The sequence below is a fragment of the Archocentrus centrarchus genome, chromosome 24, assembly GCF_007364275.1.
Source record: "Archocentrus centrarchus isolate MPI-CPG fArcCen1 chromosome 24, fArcCen1, whole genome shotgun sequence".
NCBI lineage: Eukaryota > Metazoa > Chordata > Actinopteri > Cichliformes > Cichlidae > Archocentrus > Archocentrus centrarchus.
Window position 1 is genome coordinate 28,685,320 of NC_044369.1, and position 22,418 is coordinate 28,707,737.

Genomic DNA, 22,418 nt, shown 5'->3' on the forward strand with positions numbered 1-22,418 from the left:
TCAGGATACTAAGAAGCTCAGACGCAAACTGAGGTGGTCGCCTGTTGGGCCACGCGGCAGTTTGCCTCTGATTTGGATATCGCATCAGTCTCAGGTTCACTGAGCCGACATAGCAGGAGAACGCACAGGTGTAACATCCGGTTCTGCTGACTCATATAATTAATGTGAATTCACTTACAGTTTTCAGGCAATTCAGAATGCAGGTGTCTTTTCATACACGGAGTGAGTATCAATCATAATAGATGATCTTCGCAAGGCTTCAGCATCCGTCCTCGTAGCTACAGACACGCAGTAGGTGTTGTTGACATATGGAGCGATCCCGCGGCTACAGCGGCGGTCCTCTGCTGTCACTGCCCTGTTAGAGATGACGGACTCCGAATATCGGTGTATTTAACCAGCTGCGGCCATCAAACGGGGGGCGCCAGAACCGGAAGAGATCATAAAAGCTGTCACCTGCTTCTCTCTACGGCGCTCCGACTGCGCACCGTCAGCCCGGCACGCTCCGAGGGAAACTGACAGCTATGTCTGCGTCCGTGGCGCGTGACACCGACGTTAAAAAGAAGCACGTCCGTTTCGCCAGCATGGAGGAAGACGACGAAAACGATGACCAGGAGGAGGACACCCTGTTTGACAAGAGGAAGGACGCCGGGCGAGAACTGAAGAGTGCGCTGAAGGCGGGCAAGAAGGCGAAGAGACAGGAATTCGACGGCCGGGTGGAGGTGGCCGGCGGGGGAAGGATTGGACGAGCAGCGTGCGGCGGCTGGATGGTGACGCTGGTGCTCTGTGGATCCTTTCTGGGCTTGGTAAATATCAGGAGGGGGGACGTTAGCTTAAATGTTGGGCTATGCTGCTCATTGCTTCATTAGATGCAGCTCTTGAGTTTTTTCGGACCTTTTCTTAATTAAATTTAATTTGTCACGTGTGAAGTAATTTCTCGAGGCATCCAAATAGGTTTCTTAAGTTGGTCAGGGTGTCTACAACAGCCCGCTAGCTACCGTCGGTTAGCTACTGTTAATGTCAGCACAACGGACATCAGTTTATAGTCCTAAACTGTTAGCTTATATTAATGCCGCTCCAGTGTTCAGTTTGGTCCTTTTGGCCTTTTCCTCAAGTCTACTGGCTGAAATGTAAGCAGACCTTCAGTTAATGATATAGTCCCATATTATGGTGCATTATGGCGTGTCGTAGTGCAATCGAGCGTTTTAAGCAAAGTAGACTTTGAATTTGATTTGCATCTGTTTTTCGTTGGTTGTTTTTGACTGGTTTCAAGTGTGAATCACCTGCATCCACTATAGCTGTTATAAACATGCAACAACATGCGGATATACGTACACAAGCGGGACATGTGTGCTTATTACTATGGAATAGTGAGGAATGAGGCATGTTATAATAGGCCAGTGAATGCAGCAGAGTCCTGCACAGGCAGGATTTTCATAGTTGTAAAACTCGCTCTTCAACAGTTCATTCCGCATCAGATCACAGAAATCCATCTGCACACACTGGGCTGACTGTAATGGTAGCCTTTCTTCCTCCACTGGGACTGAGGGTTGAGCTGAACATGGGACCATGCAAACTTGTTTCTTCTTCACGTGTTATCTGGGGAGATGAGGCGTGCAGTCATTCGGGAGGGGGTCAGAGTAGAGCCGCTACTTCTCCACATCGAAGGTGGTTCGGGCATCTGACCAGGGTGCCTCCTGGGTGAGGTGTTCGTGGAGGAGGCCCCGGGGCAGATTTGACACACTGGATCTGCCTCTGGGCCTTGGTGTGCATCCCGGTGCATATCTGGGGTTGTTTCTAGCCGACAGAGGTTTTCATTGTCATTCTTGTCTCTGAATGTGAACTCGGTGTAGAAGGCAGAGGAGGAAAAGGCTTGTATGTGACTCAGGTGTGCAAAAGCTGCACTGTCATGAGTGACAATAGTTTTTTGTTGTTGTTGTTGTTTTTTTTTGCGTGTGGAACTGTTAGAAAAGCATGCCAGCATTGGTAGAAGGGACTGATGCACTCTGAGGTTTATGATTCCAATGGTCACCTTAGATTAGATTATATTAGCCTTTATTGTCTCCCTCAGGAGAAATTTGGCTTTGACAGTTAAGGGAAAACATCACATAAAATAATCATGTACCTTCTTCCTGAAGTTTTCAGCTTTATACGCTTTATGAATGATGTGATTTATGTGATTTATATTTATAGTAATTCTCAGATATCTCCTGGGGGGAAAATGGAGGGAGCATGGCAATGACCTTTCCGGCCCTGATTTTGAATCTGTGATCTGAACTGATAGGCAGGTTACCAAACCACGGAGCAATAGCATAACAGATAATAGATTCAGTAGTTACCCTATAAAATAATAACACAATGCGCTTTCATCCACCGCATGGACCATAAGCCTTCTTAAAAAGTGCAAACTCTGGCTACTTTGTAAACACATACACTCCACATAATGAGCCCACTATAAATGACGGTGTGAGTGGCGTAAAAGTTCGTAAATGTGGTTTCCTGCTCAGCCTGTGATCTCTAATACACTCCTGAGTTTTACTGGCATTTAGCATTCAGTTGTGCCACTCAGACCACTGCACCATCACTTCTACCTGAGATTTGTCAACAGAACAGTTTATCCACAAACAGTAACCATGCATAAGCCGAGGTATTCGCTAAATCCTTAAAAAAAAATTGTTAATTGTTAAATCACTTTGTGCAAATGACCAGAAGGGACAGGACTAGAATGTTAGTTTAAGGCAGGCCCCAAAACCAGTGATTTATAACGTATATCCTGCAGTTGTAACTCGCTCTAAGTCTTATTTTCTTAGGGGATGAGTATCTCAGTTCTTGGCCCCACATTGGAAGACCTGGCTGTGAACGTGAACCAGGACATCAGCAACATCTCCTACATCTTTGTTGGCCGCTCTGGAGGCTACATCGGCGGATCCTTTTTAGGAGGCATTCTCTTTGACTGCATGAACCCCCATCTCCTACTAGGTAACCTAGCTTGTACTGTACTTGCTTGCTGGCCTTTGCAGTCATTTTACAATATAATATTGATTTTATAATACTTTCTCATCTGGTAATCTTCTAGGTTTGTCCATGCTGCTCACAGCATTTGGAATGTGTGCTATCCCATACTGTAGGCAGGCTGTACTCCTCACTGTGTTCATGTCCAGCATTGGGATATCTATGGGTGTTCTGGATACAGGTATGTAAACTGTGGAAATGCACTGTATCTGTGGCCAGTCCACTGATTTGTAATGGTCAGACTCAGCTGATGAATTTACAGCAGGGCTCACAGTCATGAGTGGCTGTTGGTTTTTTTAGCCTCTGCCTTTCTCCATTCTCTCTCCCTCCTGCTGTGCTGCTGCATGTTTACATGAGGACATGACTTAGCTGCAGCAGAGTGGAGAAATGATAGCGGGTTCCTATTTGTAGTGTTTGAGGGAGATGGTATTCACTTATGTAGCACTTATGTATCAGTCTGTACAGTTAGGAAGCATAAACCATTGTCAATCCATTTCACCTGCTTTGGTGCAAATGAAAGTGACAACAAGCGCACCAGAGAAGAAACAAAAAAAGGAACGGTTTCACAACTAGTGGCCACAGACTGTTGTTGTCTGCCAAAGATGTGTGATCACTTGACCCACTACCAAACTGGTCATGCTGGAAGGTGTTGCAGTCAGCAACAAAGCCTGCAAAAGCGTTTCAGACTCTTTCATGTCACAGGTAGACAGGTGGTAGAGTGGGTCGTCCATTCACAAGGTCAGTGGCTCGATCCCTGACTCCTCCAGTCCACATGCAGAAGTGTCCTGAACCCTGAGTTGCAGGGGTTTATCGATTATTATCCAGTGTGAGTGTGTGGATGTTAGGAGGTGCTTATGTGGATGATACCCAGCTTCATCTATCCATGAAACCAGATGACATGATTTAAAGACACAAAGGTCTTTAAATCATGCCTGACCTCTAAGTTTCTACGATAAACTCACACAAAACTGAGCTTATCATAGACCTAAAATTCTTAGAAACAAGGTGTTTAACCAGATACATACTCTGGCTGGCATTAATCTTTCTTCCTGTTATAAGGGAGTTTTTCATTTCCACTGTTGCCAAGTGCTTACTCATAGCGGGCCATCTGATTGTTGGGGTTTTCTCTCTATTTTTGTAGGGTCCTTACACTATGAGATAAAACCCTTTGAGGTGACTGTTGTGATTTGGCACTATAAAAATAAAATTGGATTGAATCTGTGAAGAGAAGGGGTGAATGGCAGTTAAACTGGATGGTGTAGAGCTGTGAAGACAGGCCCCACTAAGGGACGTTGGGCAGATACCAGTCCTGCTGCTGGGTTGATGCCCTTCTGGGGCTCAGTTCAGCTGCCTTCGTGTAATGGCCCATCTGCTTGTATCTCCTCCACACTGCTTTAGGGGTTGTCTTGTTGCCTCTTCAGTGCACCTGTTGTCACTTTGATTTGCACCAAATAAGCTGAACTGGTTTCATTGTGGTTTGTGTTTCCGAACTGCAAATTAAAGAGTGTAAGAACACGTTATAGCGTACATGAATTTATTTTAACATATGGTTACATGAGCATTAGGCTAATGGAATAAAGGATCATCTGTTACAGTTCAGTGAGAACGCTCACAGCAGCATCAGACAGGTTTTAGTGGAAAATCTAGGAAAAAGAAATCATGATAGTGCAGAGCAGATGATCCAGAGTAGATACTGACCAAAAGTGGAAGCAATATGACTAGAAACAGTTAATACCAATAAGTGTCATTAATCAGATAGGAGTGGCAAAGCCAGTGTGCCGCAGGCTTGCATCGTGCTGATGGGAACCTCGGATCATAAACGGGTCAGAACCACAACTCAAAGCGGCATCCACAGACTCTTTAGTTTGACTTACTGTCCAGAATCCAAAGAGCTTCACTTTACAGTCGTGTGGAAAAGAAAAGCATGAAATACTGTGCAGTTCATCATTTTGTTATTGTTTGGTCAAAAATCAGTGATTTTGATTTTTAAAATGGTGAAAGAGGCTTTCCTGTCAGCTCCAGAACAGGTTATATTCAGTGTTTCAGACATTCTTTGTGTTGTAGGTTCTCTGCTGAGTGTGTGTTTTTATAATTTCAACACATCGCCCACAGATTAGAAAACAAATCAGTTTAAATTTGCTACAGAATATCAAATCATTATAATTAATTCCACTTTTCTCTTGTATGTCAGGTGGAAACGTGCTCATCCTGAACACGTGGGGTGAGCAGGCGGGCCCTCACTTGCAAGCGCTGCACTTCAGCTTTGCTGCTGGGGCCTTTGTGTCTCCCATCATAGCCAAGCTGGTGTTTGGGACTGACAGGAAAGGCACTGGGGAAATGGCACCAACGACTGTCACGCCTTCCACAGACCAGGTGACCAGAACCCCCAAAACTCTCGGAGTCCCGAGCAACACCCTCACCTCCACGTGGGCCTACATCGTGATCGGCGCTTTTGTCTTTCTCATGTCCTTCCTCTTCTTCATCCTCTATTCTCGGCGCAGCACATCACATGACAAAGCCCGCACGGCCTCAGCAAAACCACTGGTGGCTAAATATCACACAGCTATTGTAGCCCTCCTCTTCTTCTTCTTCTTGGCCTACGTAGGTGCTGAAGTAGCATACGGCTCCTTTATCTTTACCTTTGCTAAGGACTACGTCCACATGCCTCAGGCAGAGGCAGCCGGGCTGAACTCAGTGTTCTGGGGGACGTTTGCAGCGTGCCGTGGGTTGGCCATCTTCTTTGCAGCCTGCGTTTACCCGGGCACCATGATCCTGGTCAGCCTGGTGATCACCACCATCTCCTCTCTGCTTCTCTGCCTCTTCAGCAAGAATTTAGTCACCATATGGCTCTGCACTGCCATCTACGGGGCATCCATGGCCACCATATTTCCAAGTGGCATCTCCTGGTTGGAGCAGTACACCACAGTGACGGCCCACACGGCAGCAGTTTTTGTGGTGGGAGCAGGGCTGGGTGAGATGGTGCTGCCAGCACTCGTGGGCTTCCTGTATGGGAAGTTCCCGGACCACCCGCTGCTCATGTACCTGTCACTCATCACCGCCACCTTCACCTCCATCCTCTTCCCAGTAATTTACAAGCTGGCCTCGGCGCCCACCAGCCAAAGCAGGAAACCCTGCAGCAGGGGCCACCGAGACACAGAAGACAGCGAATACCGACAGGCACTGCTGGACTCAGGAGCCAATGAGGAGGAGGATGAGGAGCAGCAGGAGAATGAGGCTGACCAGTGGAACGATGCAGACTTTGAGGTCATTGAAATGGATGATACATCGAATCTTATGAATTCACCCAGCAAGATGTCTTCTCCTCCCGATGTCACGTCTCTAACAGGCAGCCCCACAGCCCCCAACACACAGCTGACAGAGCCCGCAGGTGGGGCTGCTTTCTCAGAGACCATCTCGTTGGTAGGAGACTCACCAAGAGGCACGCTGCTGCTCTCTCTGGACCGAGAGAAGAGAGACTGAGAATGTCAGCTCAGTGCTGTAGATCTCGATGAGATGTACCTAAACATGTCTGTCCTCGTTTGTTGTCTATGACCTGGAAACTCCAATATAGTTACTGTTTGCTCTCCAGAGAAGGAAACACAAGGTACCGTCTAAGCCATGCAGCTTATAAAGCATGCACACCCACCATCAGCTCAGTTCAGTGTATCTTTAAAAAGTGTTGAACTGCTGCCATTTTGTTATAAATGTTTTAACATTGTATTTATTTTTATTGTACCCTGATCCCTTCCACTGTTAGGTGAAAGGTAAGGCTAGGCTGGTGAACAGGAGTCCCAGTGCTAGTGAGAAATTGGGATGCACCAATCCAGTACATGGATCCGATATCCATCTTATCCTGACTCGGCTAAAGGTTACGGCAGGTTGAACGGTTCACGCCACTCAATCAGCAGAATTACAAGCAGGAGAGCGCAGCGTGGAGGAAGCTAACAGACCAAACAGCAGCTTACAAGTTTTTATACTTCTTATGGTTTGAATGTTGCCTCAGTCTTAAGGTGGTTGTTGTCGTGCTTCATTTTATTTATCTTTGTCATTATTTTAATAAATACTAATTCAGTAAATCTGGTTTCACGGTGTAGGTTTAACCTGGTGATTCATTCCCAGTCTCTGCCTAACATACTAAGCTGAGTTACTGGTATCAAACTGGATCTGGACAAACATGGATTGGTGCGTCCCCAGTTGGAATTCAGTGCCTTTCTTGAGGACATGAGTCGAGTGAATGAGCTGAACCAGGAGCAGCCAGCCCCTGCCCTTAAATTTCATTACATTTTGCACTGCAGATGTGCGATGAGCCGAGTTGTACAGTGTGTGGTTATTTTCTGTTGCACTTTTGTTAAGACTGCATTTTGTTTTGGGTCTCATGCTGTAATGTGTCGTGTCACTTGTTGCTGTGATTCCTCTAAATTTTCTTACACCCCTGCGTCAGTGAAAGAAGGCATTTTCATACATTGATTTCTTTTATTATATCAATCTCAAACCTTCACCCACAGCAGTATCCATTAAAAACAAACAAAAAGCACCTCCTCCTTTATTTTTTACAGTTTTACAAATCCACAGATCCTGTGTACGGCTGTATGTATGGGAGGAGCTGACGATCAGATTTCAATGTAGTATGAAGACGGGTTTGCACAGTAAACTTTGGAAACGTACACAAAACCATATATGCACAAGGAAATAATACTCTTCATGACATAAATTATCAAAATACAGTATTGCAACAGTCCCAGATTTAAAAAAAAAAAAAAAAAAAAGCTTTCCAGTTCCCATACTCTGTAGTATGAACTGTCGAATCTGCCAAAGTGGACATCGACACAGCGAAAGTTAAAGGAACATAAAAATGGCACCCTTCAAGAGAACACAGGAAACTGATTTGATTGCATTCATGGCTGGAGCTGTAGTTGTTTTAATGCACAGTGAGATTGTAGATGGAGCTGTACAGGAACTATTTACAAAAGACTGCAGTCAGTATAAAAAAGGAGAAAGAGTCAGTTAGTGGTTTGAGTGTAGTTTGTCTCTGAATATAAGAAGATCTTTAAAAACCAGCTACAGCGGATACACGGTACGACACACGGTCCTTGATTGGACTGCACTCAGTTCTGTGACAGGCCGTCTGTGGCTGTCCTCAAACAGATCGGCTTCATTCGGCCCGTAGCAGCTAATGGAGATGGCAGCAAATGAGCATGACGACGAACACACGGCCTCCCCAAAAGAGTTCCTGAAATAAACAGTCTCCATACTCAAAAAAAAAAAAAATACTTTGATAACAGTTTACGAGACAAAATGAGAAAACCCGTCAGGGCTCAATCAAAGCACCATTGAAACTGTTACAACCAAATGGACAAACACTAAGATGGGAGGCTGAGACACACCAATTAGCACCAAATCAGCAGGTGGAGCCAATCAGAACTGCTCCAGCAGCTGACGGAGGTAGGGGGCCTTCGAGAGATGTCTGTTTACTCGGGACAGCTTGTAGAGGACGGGGCAGTCGAGGGACACGCAGGGAACTTGGCGCTCAGCACAGCCGCTGCAGTTCCTGCAGATCTGCACACAAACAGAGACAGCAGTTACCAGTGAGGCTGAGCTATGGTTTACATCCTCGAAACACTAACTGCTGCTACCTGCTCTTCCAGCTGGAAGGGAAGATGCTGTTCTGATGGTGTAATATCTGTGACAACAACTAATGAAGACTAGCAACGAGCTGATAAGAATCTGTGTATCCTCAACTTCTCACCTTCAGCAGCTGCTCTTGCTGACTCTCCCACTGTCTCATGTCCTGATAGAGTGTCACAGCAACTCGCTGGGGTTCAGCACGACACTGTGAGCAAACGCCTAGCTGGGTCAGCTCATCGCACACGGGGCAGTGAAGCGTAGTGAAGTACTGGGAAATCGTTCCCTTCCTCCCTGCTTCCTCCCCGCCCACTGCAGAGGAGCAGGACGCCTTCTGGATCTGGAGAGGAAAGAGCGATGCTCAAAACACTGATCACTGCTGCTGCTCTATATGCAGACACATGGACTGAATACAAATGCTCTTTAACTGTAGTTGATGCAAGTATGTGCAGCACCCTTATCAAAACAATGTGGACCACATGATCCTGATGCTTTGGAGGAAAAAAAGAGCTGAGCATCAATCAGAGGTTTGTTATCCTGCCAAACATCAACAGAATGCTGAAGAATCAGAGACTGAAGATGCCAGGTTACTTTCTATAATGCACATTCACACACACACATGGGTCTGTGTGCCTATGTGATTACCCTGTTGGAAAAAGAATCAAATAAAATAAGTAAAGTCAGTGGCACTACAGCGAGGACCGTTAATGCTCCTGACTGTGATTAGCTGCCCGGCCAGCAGATGGCGCTTGTGCTTTGTCAGACAGAAGTTGACTTCATACTGAAACAAAGACCGAGGCAGCAGCGCTGCAGTTTGAGGCAGTTAATCATCAGCAGGAAGCAGAAGACATCTCTCTTTATCCTTTGTTCTCTCTGAACGACAGGCTGTTTGACATGAGTGGAAGCAAAGGGCGACCCTGACTTCCCACAGTGAGTCAAAGCTAGATGATAATTAATCTAATGAATTCTCCAAACTTCATATTGAGCTGATTGGGTCGTTATAATGGTCCCTTTAATTTTTATGTTCTGAGGGTTTTTATTGTGTGGTACACAGGAATGTATTTATTGTCTCCACTGCTGCTGCTCTGCTTCATGATGGCAGTGGCGACACACAAACAAAATCACAACGGCCGGTCGTTTCTGCAAGTTGTCCTGCTCACCCTGGGGAGCTCCTGGTACCAGCTGAACACGTCCACTCCGATCAGCTGGAACATGCGAGCCAGCGGCGGCAGGATCTGCTTGGTGATGTAATAGGTGGCGTTGAGGCGCAGGCCGGGGTCCTGCAGCAACTCGGTGGGCCGGCGGACCAGCTGGATGAGGGGCACGCCGGGTGTTCCGTACACAATCACGTAGGGCACCCGCTCGCCCACACGCGGCTCTAGCCGTCGGTCGTAGGCCATCATCCGTCTGAGGTGAAGCAAAACACAAATGCAGGAACTGATGGAGTAACACGCAGAAAGAACGTCTGCTGCTCTGAGAAAAAAAACAAACTGAAGCAGGCCTCAGAAATGCTGCTTCTTCCTTGTGCATCTAAAAATCACTTTTATTTTTCCACCCGTTAAAAACTGGGTTGCCTAGCAACACTCAGGTACTGTACAGGCTAGTGCAGCCAGACAATGAGCACAGTGAGGAAGGACTAATTGGATTCACACTGAGTACTGTAACTGTAGCTGACAGCAAGCTCTTACTTACCACCCTGCTCTCTGCAGCGCAAGTGCGCACGCACACACACACACACACACACACACACGCACACACACGCACACACACCGAGCCAACAAGCAAACATTCATCCAAGCCATAATCCTGACGTTTCCTCTATTCTGGCAATATACACACACACACACAGAACCCCACCTGGTGAGTTCCAGCGATGGGATGCAAGCTCCAGGCCGGTATGAGCCGCTGCCCCGGTACTCCTTGGCAAAGGTCAGGTCCTGCATGCTGGCCCGGCCATCCAGGATCTTCATGCACTGACGCTGCACAAACTGCTTCACCTGGCTGATGTCACGTGTCTCAAACAGCAGCTTGATGGAACGCTCCAGAATCTGAGGAGCAAATGAGTAAAAGAATAAACATACCAGAGGATAAATATAAAATGATTTATTGGAAATATAAGGAAGGTGTTAATGTGTGAGTCACCCTGTTGTGATAATCTGACTGTGTGCAACCTTTTCCCTGCCTGATACACATGAAGCGGTCTGAGTAAACGAGAGCGGGAACAAGAGTGGCACGGCTCTGATTGGTGCAAAGCTCAGTGAAAATGAGGGGAAAGCACGGTTTGCCTGTTACCTTGGAAACAGCAGGGCAGCCGTCACGGCGCACCGTCTCGATCCCCTTGGCATCAAACACGGGCTCCTTTTGGTCCAGGCTCTCATACATGTAGCCCACGTAGCGCTTCTTTGTCTGCAGCACGCAGGGCAGGTATACCTGACACAAACGCACACACACACACCAGATAAATAATTACATCTAATGTGTGGAGATGGAGAAAGAAAATACAAAACACAAATCTAAATCAAAGTGAACAGCTGCTAGAGAGAGGGGTGTGTGTGTGTGTGTGTGTGTGTATACCTTCTCAAACTTGAGCTTGACAGGCTTGGGGTTGGTTGCGGTCACTGCCTCTGCAATTTCTTTGCCAATCTTGAAAGCCTGCTCTTTGGTGGCTCCTTTCAGCAAAACAAACATGCTGCCAAACACACACAGGGACACACACACACACACAGAGCTCATTACTAATTCTGATCAAACAATCCATACTGAGTGTTACTTCAGTGGCAGAATTTGTCAGTTGATGAGTGTGATGAATGTTGAGCCGGCCATTAGAGCTCTGATAATGGAAACGCATTAACCAGCGAACCTGCCTGTTTGGCTCTGAGCCCGAACACATCCTGTGCAGAGGAGTGAATCCTGGAAGAAAGTGTGTCAAATATGCGAGTAGCACACCACTCTTTTATCTCCCAGCTGAAGCCATTTAATTTCATAAAGTGTAAAAGAGCCAAACAGTTGGTTTGTGCAGTTTAAAACTTCACACTTGTTCTGAGACTCTGCAAGTAGAAACTATCTGAATCATTTGCTGCCAAATACAGCAACAGCTCCTCAGGTGACAACGAACAACAACGAAGGTGTCAACAAACTCTGACAACCTGTAACCCTGCTTGTTGTGCTGATGATTGAACGGTGACTATAGATTTCCAAAGTGAGGATACACACGAGTATGACGAGCCTGTGCCCAACAAGTTGTGTAAAATGTAACTGACAAAGCAAAAACTTGCAAATTATTGAAAGTCTATATTTAATAAAAACAGGAAAAAGACAACAATTTAAATGTTGACAATGTGAAATTTTCTTTTAAAAAAAACGTTCTTCTTCAAAGCAAAATGATTTCACCGCCCTGCTTAGAACAGCTCCACACTTCAGGACCTCCACGGTCGTGTTTTTGGTTTGTAACGGGTGGCAGGTCTGCACTGCAACAAGCCAGGACTCAGCCTGCTGTCTGCCACAGTGCCATTTGGCATTGCTACTCTTCTGCAGTAGCGGCGCCTTCGCAGAGGTCTTAGCAAATATTACACAGGCCACACGCACCATTTATTTACATCCTAGAGAAACTTTTTTGAATATCATCTCGTAACATTGCTTACCTGTCGGTGTCTCCGTACACAACACGCGCTCCCCATTTTTTCGTCTCATTAACCATCCTGATGGCTCTCTCCAGGGTCTCTCTGGCTTTGTGGACAATGCTGTCTCCAACCTGGTCAGAGCAGATTTAATAAGTATTGGTGCAGTGACTTTTAACAGAGTGGTTACAGCTAGATTCACAGCAACATTCATTTGTGGTGTCATCCATTGTGTTTCTCCCAAAGAACAACACATAGTTTATCACAGTTTTCCACTGAGATTTGCTTTAAAGAACACATTTTAGTGGATTACAGCATCTTACTGGGAGCGCACGGTGCAGAGACCTCACAGTAGCTGCTGACGAGCTTACCTCCACGCTGGGCATGCGTCCGGAGTAGTTGGCAGCGGTGTATCCAAAAGTGACATTGGCGATGAGCTTGAGTCCGAGCTGCCGGGCGTCCAGCAGCTTCAGCAGGGCTTTGTCCTGCTTGTAGGTCTTCATGGACTGCTTCACCATGATCCTCGTGTTGAGGATTTCCTCCAGCATGCTGGGCAGGACACCTTTACGCACCGAAGACTGGGAACAAAGAAAACTCCGCCCATTTAAAATGTTTACAATGCAGAAATACAAACGAGGGATGCACCAAAATTCTACCATGACTCTCATCCTGTTGTTTAACAGTTTGGTAGATACTCGATTCCAACGGGTAAAAATTTTTTTTTTTTTAACATTTTGTTTTGGTTGTCGTTTGTCTTTGTTGCCAGGGAAACAAAGAAATCATTATAAAACATAACATGAGATCATTTCCCAATCAAACTATCTTTGAACATTTCCCCAGTGATAAACCGATCCCACACTGACATGTGCAAAAAGGATTTCTAGTTTGTGGGGTGGCAACAAAATATAAATATCTCCTAGATATTAAACCGGACTGATGAACTGCACAGAAAGGGGCGGAGCTTCTCTTTGTTTAGAAAACTAAGATCTCCTGACATCTGCAGTAAAATGCTGAAGATGTTCTATCAGTGTGTGGTGGCGAGTGTGCGGTTCTCTGCTGCAGCCTGCTGGTGTGGCAGCATCAGAAACAAGGATGCAAGGAGGGTCACAGGGTGCTGTACCTTAACGAAGGCGATGCCGCTGGGTGACACGGTGATGTCGTTGCGCAGCTGGTAGAGGAGCTCGGGAGGAACTCGCAGGGAGGTGCAGCCAAACTTAAACTCATCGGGCCTGAGACAGAAAATGAATAAAAATAGTAAAAAATAGTACAAATAAATAAATTCTCATCCTTTATCAAAGTGGCACCTAACCATCACTTAGAACATTTTTTTCTCATGAAGTGAATTTTACTGTAAAACAGAAGCTACTGTGAGGTAAAAAACTGAACTGCTGCATTTTACAGCTTCCCCTCTGAGCTGATCTGCCAATTTCTCCTCTGCTGAGAATGAAGCCCGTGCACGCCTGCCAGACGCCGCTCTTTTTGTGTTCCCTCGGTGTAGCAGACATATGCATGTTGGAAAGAAGTGTTCATGGCTCCTTGCTGTTGCTATGCAACTACACAAATCCTGTTGAAAACCTGAGCTCAGCCTTAAGTTGCGCTGCTTGCTGCCCTGAGCTGTGAACAACATGCCGAGCTCTCAGCGTGTCTGTTCCATTAAAAATAATGAGGGGAGGAAGGTGCTGCCAGAGGGAGATTTTCCTGGCAGACGTGCAGCCTGAGCGAGCTCCCTACATGCTGTAGCTGTGTGGGCCTGTCATGTCCTTACGTTCCCAGGCTGTCCACATGGCCAAGGCAGGTGGAGAAACAGTAGTTGTATGCGATGACAATGGAAGGGTAGAGCGACTGGAAGTCCAGCACGACCACTGAGTTGCTGTAAAAGCGTGACTCGGGCTCCATCACCAGAGGGATACACTGCGGTGCCCTCTGCTGGGCACGCTGCTGCACGCTGGGGGTCACTGGGATGTAGTTTAGGGGCTTGGCCACGCGCAGCATCATGGACTCCACACGGTACTGAGGACAAGAGGAGGAAAAGAAGAAAGTTTGAAAAGGACTTCTAACATTCACACACATTCACTCTCCAATGGAGAGCAACTTGGGGTTCAATCTCTTGCTCAAGAATACTTTGGCATAGAAACTGGAGCAGCCAAGGATTGAACCACCAACCCCCCCAGTCATGTGTTTGAGTACGATGGAGTAAACCCAGAGCTTAACTCTGTTTAGTTCATAAGCTGCAGTGATTTAGTCTCTCTGTTATTGTTATAGGGAAAAAAATATAATTCATCTGCTTCATCTGATGCTGACATAAGTGGTCACATGGTCTGTGTCTATTCCTCTTTTCTCTCCATGTACTCATAAATGCACTCTCTGTTCTGCATATCATTTTGAAAATTAATATATTACTAAATATAGTTCATTAACTTTCATAAAAAGAGAACAATAAGAATAAGGACTACGCTGCCTTCCTTCAAACTGAGACTACACAAAGTCTGCAGCTCTCCTGGAAAGCGTCTGAGAGCAGGTGAAGCAGCTGCAATCAAGTGGAACAGATTCCAGCTGCATTCAGTCGGTGCAGGAAGTCAGAAACACTCATATCCTGCTGGAGCCGATTCTGATTTGGTTATCTGATTTAGTGTTATCAGTATCAGGTTGCAGCCTGTTAAAATGTTACACAGGCGCAGCATTAACTCGGTTTGCAGAGCAGACTCTCTAATAAGCATTGTTTTTGTGTTGGGAAATATTTAAATCACAACAGTCCAAGACAGTCCAGAACTGTGATATTATATCCTGACTGATGAACATCACCGTCAGCCACACATTTATTCTGTTAACAGTATAAATGTCATACTGTTTAGTGAACCTGATCCTTTAACAGGTTCCCATTATGCTCTGAGGCTACGACTGCATGACGTGAGAGCGAGTCAGGATGAGTTTGTACAGAAATCTGTGCGGCGGTCACCAGTGATGCAATCGGCACAGCTCTGGCTCTTCTACAGTCAGCCTAATGCTAAGCCAACAGAGGATTAAAAAGATCTCCACAGATGATAATTATCTGACAATTTTCAAATTACACACACTAATTTGATCCATTGTTGACACCCAAATGTTGATCAGTGCAGCTTTAGCGTTGCAACATGCTTTGATGCTGCTTTCTGAGCATCTTAACTCACTCCTCAGGATCCCTTTGACATGAAGAGACTCATCAGTTTTACTGCCTGTAGCCCACTGATGGATTTCATGCTGCAGCACACTGAACTGTGCTCTGATAACGTGGTCATCTTGGACTTGAACCAATCAGCATTCAGTTCCACACAGGAGCTCAGGGATAATGAGAAGTACCTGTCTCAGGTAGAGGGGGTTAAGCCCTACAGGGGAGGATCCTGTGGTGGGAGCACATATAAAAATGGGCCACCAAAAACTGTGTAAGAGTTCCTTTAGTGAAAAACAGCTGATTGCTCCAGGTCTACTGTTCAGGTTCCAAAGGAGCAGATGGTTAAAAACACTCCTCACACAGCAGTGAGCAGCTGATGCTAAGGCTTGCTCTGAAGGACCTGAACCACGTTCCTGATGTTCACGGCAAACATGTTCAACACAGTGCTGAATTATATGGAGTCATAGTGCAAATGTGGAAATCTGCAGTTACCTCATACGGAGAACGTCAAAAGTGACTTCATCCGCCTGAATATTTGAGTATTAGCCAACCAGCATAGATCCACCTCAGCTGATTCAAATGGAACCACAAACTTGTACAGCTGTTTATGAAACAGTTCAGGAATTTGTTTTCCCCAAGAACTTCTTTCATTTTTTTATTTATTTTTATTTATTTTTTACAGGTGTTCTACTAGAAATGCCCTACCTGCGTCTCCTACTCGGCTATCTGACAACTGAAATTAAATGACTGAATAATGTGTGTGTGTGTGTGTGTGTGCGCGCGCGCATGCCTGTGATCCTCGAGTCAGAACGTGGAAAAACTGAATCCCGAACACCCTGGCCAGCTCGCTGGTTCTGCCAATGATGTCGTGTTGCTGCAGAAGCTGCATGGATCCACGCACACGGCTCACATAATGATCCACCATCTTCCACCTATAGCGACAAACACGGCATCGTTATAAAAAGCTGTTTGGAAGCCAGAGATACAGACGGAGTTTCAATGAAAGAGCAAATTATATAAGAAACTCAAACGTTCCTTCTGCTACATTTTTTCATTTAACTGAAGCATGCTATTAAGTTTGATTCTCAGTTTATCCACTTTTAAGTTCAAACCACAGCAGATCTCGGCGGCTCCAGTGAAAACGGACAGAATGTGGAGAACGTGTCCAAAAAAAAAAAAAAAAAAAAAAAGGTCGCCGTGTTTGGCACAAACCTGTACAAGTCTGTGTTGTGGTCAAACCAGTCAGAGAGCGTGCGGGGACTGTACAGAGGGAAGCGCTGGTGGAGCACGTGGAAGGCCACGTTCTCAAAGGTGTAGTTGTTCAGCGTCACCTAGAAGAAAGAGAAAAACTGCTCTCTAGACCTTTTCTTCAAAAGTGCATCTCCACGACTTTTACAAACTCATAACAACAGCGTGTATTAAAGCAGGTTAAAGAGTAGCACAGAGGGTAAAACTTTCCCTGTTTAAACCAAAACTCTGAATCTCTTCCAGCAGACGTTTCGCTTACTTAGGATTAAAGTGTCTACATGTGACCACTAATCACACATTCTGGCCTTTTTGTGGATGAGCTGCGAACAGTTTCACCACAGACTCGATTCAGAAACTTCGAAGAATGTTTAGAAACCAGAAAGCTCGAGACAATTAATCACAAAACAAACAAACACAGAGCGCCAACATGGATTCGCTGATCAATCAGGAGAAATTGTGAAAGGATAAGACTGCTGCAAGGTTTGCTAAGTAAGGAATGAAAGCTGTTGTTGAGGACACTATATACACATACACACATGATACTTTATAGATTTGAAGAAAAATGGCTGGAAGACAATTTGTTAAACCCAAATTAAGAACATGCATTCAAATCAGTAATATCTGCTGCTCTGAACCCACAAACCCATCAAGAAACTGAAGCTCTTTAGCCGCTTACAGGAATCCATTCCCTCTCCTTTAACGTTAGGCGTCTGAAACATCCAGCAGGAGCAGACTGTGCAAACTGGGTGAATTAGGATAAACTGTAATGTTCTAGAAAAATTTATTCTGAATGAAATCCAAAATAGTTTTGGTGCACTGACAGTGACGGATTCCACCCAGCTGTGACACCGACTGCTGCACAGGCAAGCAGTCCCTCCTGTTGTATTAGTTCAAGCCCGCCTTAAGGACGGATGCATCGTTAGTGAACTGTGGCGTCTCATGGACGAGTCTGTGTGGTAGCAAACCAGAACCTCAATGATATAGCGGCCCATCCATCCTAATCCACAGGATACTGTAACAGTTGTAAGGCTTGTTGTCATTGGTTACCGCTTCACTAACTGACTATTAAAGTCCACTGAGGACAAATTAATTTCATTTCACTAAATTTGACCAATAATTAATACAGCGATTCTTGTGAATTGTGGAAGGACGGATGCTTCAACACTGCATAAACTCATCGGTCCTTCAGCTAAAACTGCAACGCTCCTGGACGTCTGCACTCGCTGTCACCAAATGCTTGAAGGCGACTGCCCGATCCTTGGACCCAGACGTAACCCCGCTTACTCGTGGATGTAGAAACGACAACACCTGCCCGAATTAGCTGCCTTTGTTTCTAAAGTTTGGAGAAGATGCCAGCTGAATCATTTTGGCATTACTTCAGCTCTGGTTTTGCTTTATTTAACAGAACTGAAACTTTGTTGCCCCGTAAGCCGATTCATGCGGGGCTACTGTTTTATCCACAACACAATAAAAGAGTCACAATCCCACCAAAAATAAAAATAAAAACATCAGTTTCAAACCATTAACTTTGAATCACCATGTTATTACCGAGCTGTGATGCAAAGGCCTTATTGCCCTCAGTCATCTACACACATCTCAGGTTTTTTGGGATCAGTCCCAAACCCACTCACATATTACTCCATGGAAAAATTTTCACTTCAAAGATTATTTAAAAGCTTATTTAAAAATGGGTCAAATTAGACCAGTCAAGTATTTTTATAAGGTTATAACCTGATCACACACTGCAGTGGCCACTGTAGAGCAGTGTGCTGACTGACTGAGGGAATCCCCGTGTATTCTTGGTATTCTTACTGTGAAATGTAAAGATTTTGTTTCATAGTTTACTCAAAACATTGATATGCTATAAAAAAATGAAGAGGCACAGAAAAACAGTGGAAGCTGTGCTGGAAAAACAAGTGGAATGAAAATAGGTCACGAGCTAAAGCTGCGTGTGGGGGTCATGCTGGGACACCTGCCTCAGTCTTCATCACCCTCCACAGGTTGAGAGTGACGCGTCCGATGATGTTGATCTCCGTCATGGTGTCGGCTCCGTACTCATCCCTCTCTGCAGCAAAGCGGTTCTCTTTGGAGTCACCTGAGGACACGCACAGAGCCAGACAGACAGCCAATTACAGAGGAGGGAAGCCGCCAGAGGCTCTCCTTTCAGCTCGAGTACACAAACACACACACACACACACTCACATACTTATACAGACACACGCACAAACACACAGCGCTGTATCAAGACTCATTCACACAAAAACCAGGCCACACATTCGCTCGCACACGCACACACGCGCACCCTCAGTCTGCTTTCATTAGCCAAACTCACACTGGCAGATAGGGATACAGAGTCCTGCACATGTTTAATATGTGGCTGGACGTTTACCAAGTACCAGCTTCTATTTATGGATTCACCCTGATGAGTCACCAGCACATTTAAAGATGGAAATTCACAACTAAACTATGAATTACTAATGAAACTTGGCAGAGTGAGCTCTGCTGTTGTACATGCAGTGCCATAAAAACTATTCGCTCTCTTCCTGATTTCTTAGTTTTTTGCATATTTGTACACTTTTTGAATTTTGGCCCACCCTTCTTTGCAGAATTGTTTTATTTCAGCCACACTGGAGGGTTTTCCAGCATGAACGGCCTGTTTAAGGTCACACAAACCATCTCAAATAGATTTAAGTTCAGACTTTGATTAGTCAAAACTGGCATTTGGTTTTGCTTTGGTTTTTTTTAGCCATTCAGAGGTAAACCTGCTGTGTATTTTGTCCTGCTGCATAACCAAAGTGAGCTTCAGGGCACAAACTGATGACCGGATGCTCTCCTTCAGGATTTTCTAGTACAGAGCAGAATTCATGGTTTCATCAATTACAGCAAGTCGTCCTGAAGCAGCAAAGCTGCAAATGTGAGACGAGCCTTTGTGTTCTTTTAGGTCAGCAGTGGTTTTAACTTGGAGCGCTCCCACGGATGCCTCTGACCTTAACTGAGCCAAGTGAGGACTGCAGTTCTTAAATGTTGTTCTGGGTTCTTTGTAACCTCCTGGATGAGTCGTTGATGAACTCTTGGAGTAATTTTGGTAGGCCAGCCACTCCTGGGAAGGTTCTCCACTGTTCCAAAGTTTTCTCCATTTGTGGATAATGGATCTCACTGTGGTTTTTGAGAGTTTAATCGCTAAAGATGTGATTTAAGTCTTCAATTATAATACTGGACTCTTCTTTCTATGAAGGACCAAAAGAATGTCAGTGTGGAGTTTTACTTGAGGGGTCTTGAAAGACTATTGCGTGCTGGCAGTGCAATGAAAACTCATCTGGCTCCCTGTGACTTCATAAAATAAGAAATATTTTTGACACATTGGAAAAGGGAAGGCAAGGGTGCAGCTGCTCTGAAAATGGATCAGAGGTGCATGAAAAGATGATCCTGAATGGGAATTCAGCTAAATTGCAATCAGGTAAAGGCTGGCTGTACCTGGCACTCGTGACAGCTGCTGGCACAGGTCCACTCCTAGTGCTGCGGCCCGCTGGAGGAGGTAGCCCCAGGAATGCATCTGCACCTCGTAGCCCACCAGGATGTCCGGGTCAAACCTGACAGAGCACACCGTGTTAGCACAAGGTGGTAATTTCTCAAAGCAAATCACACTCCCACCACCTGTGATGCACTACAGCTCCAGCAACTCCCCCCTTTTCCATTTAATAAAATGGTAAACGGACTAGTTCTTATATAGCGCTTTTCTACTCAGTCTGAGCACTCAGAGCGCTTATACAACATGTTTACATTTACCCACTAACACACATTCATACAAGCACTTCCATGAGTAACTAAGCTAAGTGCTTTTATTGTCTAACATTCATATTCATACACATTCATACTCCAACGCTTGCGTCAGAGAGCAACTTGGGGTTCAGTATCTTGCCCAAGGATACTTTGGCATGCAGCCTGAGCTACAGCCACCCCAAACTACACACACCTCCTCATGATGGTGATCAACTCATCAAACAGCATCTTCTCATCAGTAGCGTATATCACTTGCAGCCCAGAAACACCTGATCTGACCAGCAGCGGCGCTCTTCCTCTGGATCCTGCTGAGGGTAATTAAAAAAAAAAAAAAAACAGCCAGTGATCATGTAGCTTTAAAACCAGTGATCTAACCCCACACTCTCAGAGGAAAAACTCCCCATGTGCTTCACCTTGGCCACCACCTTGATGGTCTTTGTCCACCACGATGGCCCCCGTAAGCTGGGTACCGTCTACATCAGGCAGGGGAGAATCTGAACTGAGGCAGTAGAATAAGGCACATATGGGATCAAACTCTGGGTCAGGTTCGAGGTCACGGCGGGTTCTTGCATGAAGCTCCATGGCCATCAGTGTCAGGTGCTGGACCTGAAGTGGAGGGGGAGACAAAACAATATCTTTGTGGTTCAACAGACCAAAAACTCATGTTCAGAAGCAGCACGTCACATCACTCTCTGCCTTTAACCACAGGCTTTCATCTCTGCTCTCACACTAATTCCTGAGCGTGCAGCACGCCCAGATTATAATTTCAGCCGCTTCTCTTATCTGATCATATTTTTAGTTGCAGAGATGTTGGCAGGCTACCGTGGCCTTGAACATTTCACCTCATGCTAATGGCTGCTTATTATTTGAGTAAACCAATAACTGGAGCTGAAGATAAGAGCATCACAAATATAAAGTCTGAATCTTGATAAACTGCATGAGCTCAATCATTAAAAAAAAAAAAAAAAAAAAAAAAAAAGGGGGGGGGGGGGGTGTAATCATCCACATTCCAGAGCTACCCCAGTGTCTGAATCTGCTCGGTCTGAAACTATGTGCCAAACCTCTCCAGTGTTTTCCACTTTCCCTTATTCTCATCTTTCTCCAAGAAAAACAGCAGGTTCAGCAAAGCGATACTGAAGTTTTTCCAAGAATTTAGGAGGCAATTCAACCCAGAACATCAAAAATGTAACTCGGGAGAAACACAATTTCTGTTACAGAATAAACTACAAACAAATTCATTGTGAGTGAAGATCTGGAAGGCTTGTTTTATTATTTTTCATCATTCCTGTTGAATCTGACAAAAACCACCAATAACACAGGAGGGCATACTCCAACATTTTTTTTAAACTCTCTCTTTATTCGATTGTTGATGTAAAGATGTACAACTGGAAAGTGAGACGTGGACATTCCAGTCATGTGACATCAGTGCTAAACTCCCTTATCTTTATCCCATTCCTACCAAACTGCTCAAATCTGTATTTCATTGTTTTATACAACACTTAATATTATCAACAGCTCTTTACAGACTGGCAGTTTCTCCATTTCTCTCAAATGATCTGCAATCAGATCCACTGGTAATTAATCATTATAGACCTATTCCTAATCTTTTTCCTCAGCAAAATATTTGGGGGAAAAAATGCTTTTAAACAACTGAATGAATATCTTTCATCTCGCAGTCGTTATGATTAGTATCAGTCAGGGTTCAGAACCAATCAGAGCACAGAAACAGCTCTTACTAAAGTCATCAATGAGCTGAAGATCAACGCCTTTCAAGTCTTAGTTCTGTTTGATATCACTGCTGCCTTCAACACTGATGATGATGACAATTTAATTCAAAGACTTCATGATTCTGTTGGTTTAACAGGTTTGGTTCTCATCATATCTAAAGTGTATACATTTTTATGTTTCATATGCTGGCTTTAGAGCTGCAGAAATAACATTTCAATCAGGGGTTCCTCAAGGGTCTGTCCTTGGTCCATTACTCTTTACATGCT

At 45.1% G+C, this 22,418-nt stretch overlaps 2 protein-coding genes across 5 annotated transcripts in view; one reads left to right on the plus strand and one right to left on the minus strand.

The window, feature by feature from the left end:
• Positions 1-483: 483 nt before the first annotated feature.
• mfsd4b (major facilitator superfamily domain containing 4B) lies at positions 484-7,085 on the plus strand. 2 transcript variants are annotated; one of them, XR_004019208.1, is made up of 5 exons: positions 484-803; positions 2,808-2,976; positions 3,074-3,190; positions 5,201-6,613; positions 6,767-7,085. XR_004019208.1 is itself a non-coding variant. In XM_030722204.1 (4 exons), the coding sequence occupies exons 1-4, from the start codon at positions 522-524 to the stop codon at positions 6,487-6,489; spliced, it is 1,857 nt and encodes a 618-aa protein (XP_030578064.1). In that variant the 5' UTR covers positions 484-521; the 3' UTR covers positions 6,490-7,085. The 2 variants fall into 2 exon arrangements, 1 of the variants encoding a protein (XP_030578064.1); XM_030722204.1 differs by having other exon boundaries at positions 5,201-7,085.
• Positions 7,086-7,468: 383 nt separating this feature from the next.
• Positions 7,469-22,418, minus strand: part of rev3l (REV3 like, DNA directed polymerase zeta catalytic subunit) — an 88,536-nt gene continuing 73,586 nt past the window's right edge. Inside the window, exons 17-33 of one of the 3 annotated variants that reach the window (XM_030722202.1) lie at positions 20,838-21,030; positions 20,618-20,732; positions 20,119-20,234; positions 18,621-18,739; positions 16,609-16,727; positions 16,187-16,328; positions 14,014-14,258; positions 13,369-13,477; positions 12,620-12,826; positions 12,273-12,382; positions 11,206-11,320; positions 10,924-11,061; positions 10,489-10,679; positions 9,792-10,038; positions 8,756-8,971; positions 8,394-8,565; positions 7,469-8,239 (exon numbers count right to left, since the gene is read on the minus strand). In XM_030722202.1, the coding sequence (XP_030578062.1) occupies positions 8,425-8,565; positions 8,756-8,971; positions 9,792-10,038; positions 10,489-10,679; positions 10,924-11,061; positions 11,206-11,320; positions 12,273-12,382; positions 12,620-12,826; positions 13,369-13,477; positions 14,014-14,258; positions 16,187-16,328; positions 16,609-16,727; positions 18,621-18,739; positions 20,119-20,234; positions 20,618-20,732; positions 20,838-21,030 (2,523 nt within the window). In that variant the 3' untranslated portion in view covers positions 7,469-8,239; positions 8,394-8,424. Of the gene's footprint in view, positions 8,566-8,755; positions 8,972-9,791; positions 10,039-10,488; positions 10,680-10,923; positions 11,062-11,205; positions 11,321-12,272; positions 12,383-12,619; positions 12,827-13,368; positions 13,478-14,013; positions 14,259-16,186; positions 16,329-16,608; positions 16,728-18,620; positions 18,740-20,118; positions 20,235-20,617; positions 20,733-20,837; positions 21,031-22,418 lie in introns of all 3 variants that reach the window. The other 2 variants (XM_030722203.1, XM_030722201.1) reach the window with 2 other exon arrangements.

Excerpts from the sequence above, each read along its gene's own strand:
- mfsd4b (XM_030722204.1), top strand. The coding sequence starts at position 522 with ATGTCTGCGTCCGTGGCGCGTGACACCGACGTTAAAAAGAAGCACGTC. Across the intron at positions 804-2,807 it reads GTGGATCCTTTCTGGGCTTG|GGGATGAGTATCTCAGTTCT; the intron begins GTAAATATCAGG and ends TTATTTTCTTAG. Across the intron at positions 2,977-3,073 it reads GAACCCCCATCTCCTACTAG|GTTTGTCCATGCTGCTCACA; the intron begins GTAACCTAGCTT and ends GTAATCTTCTAG.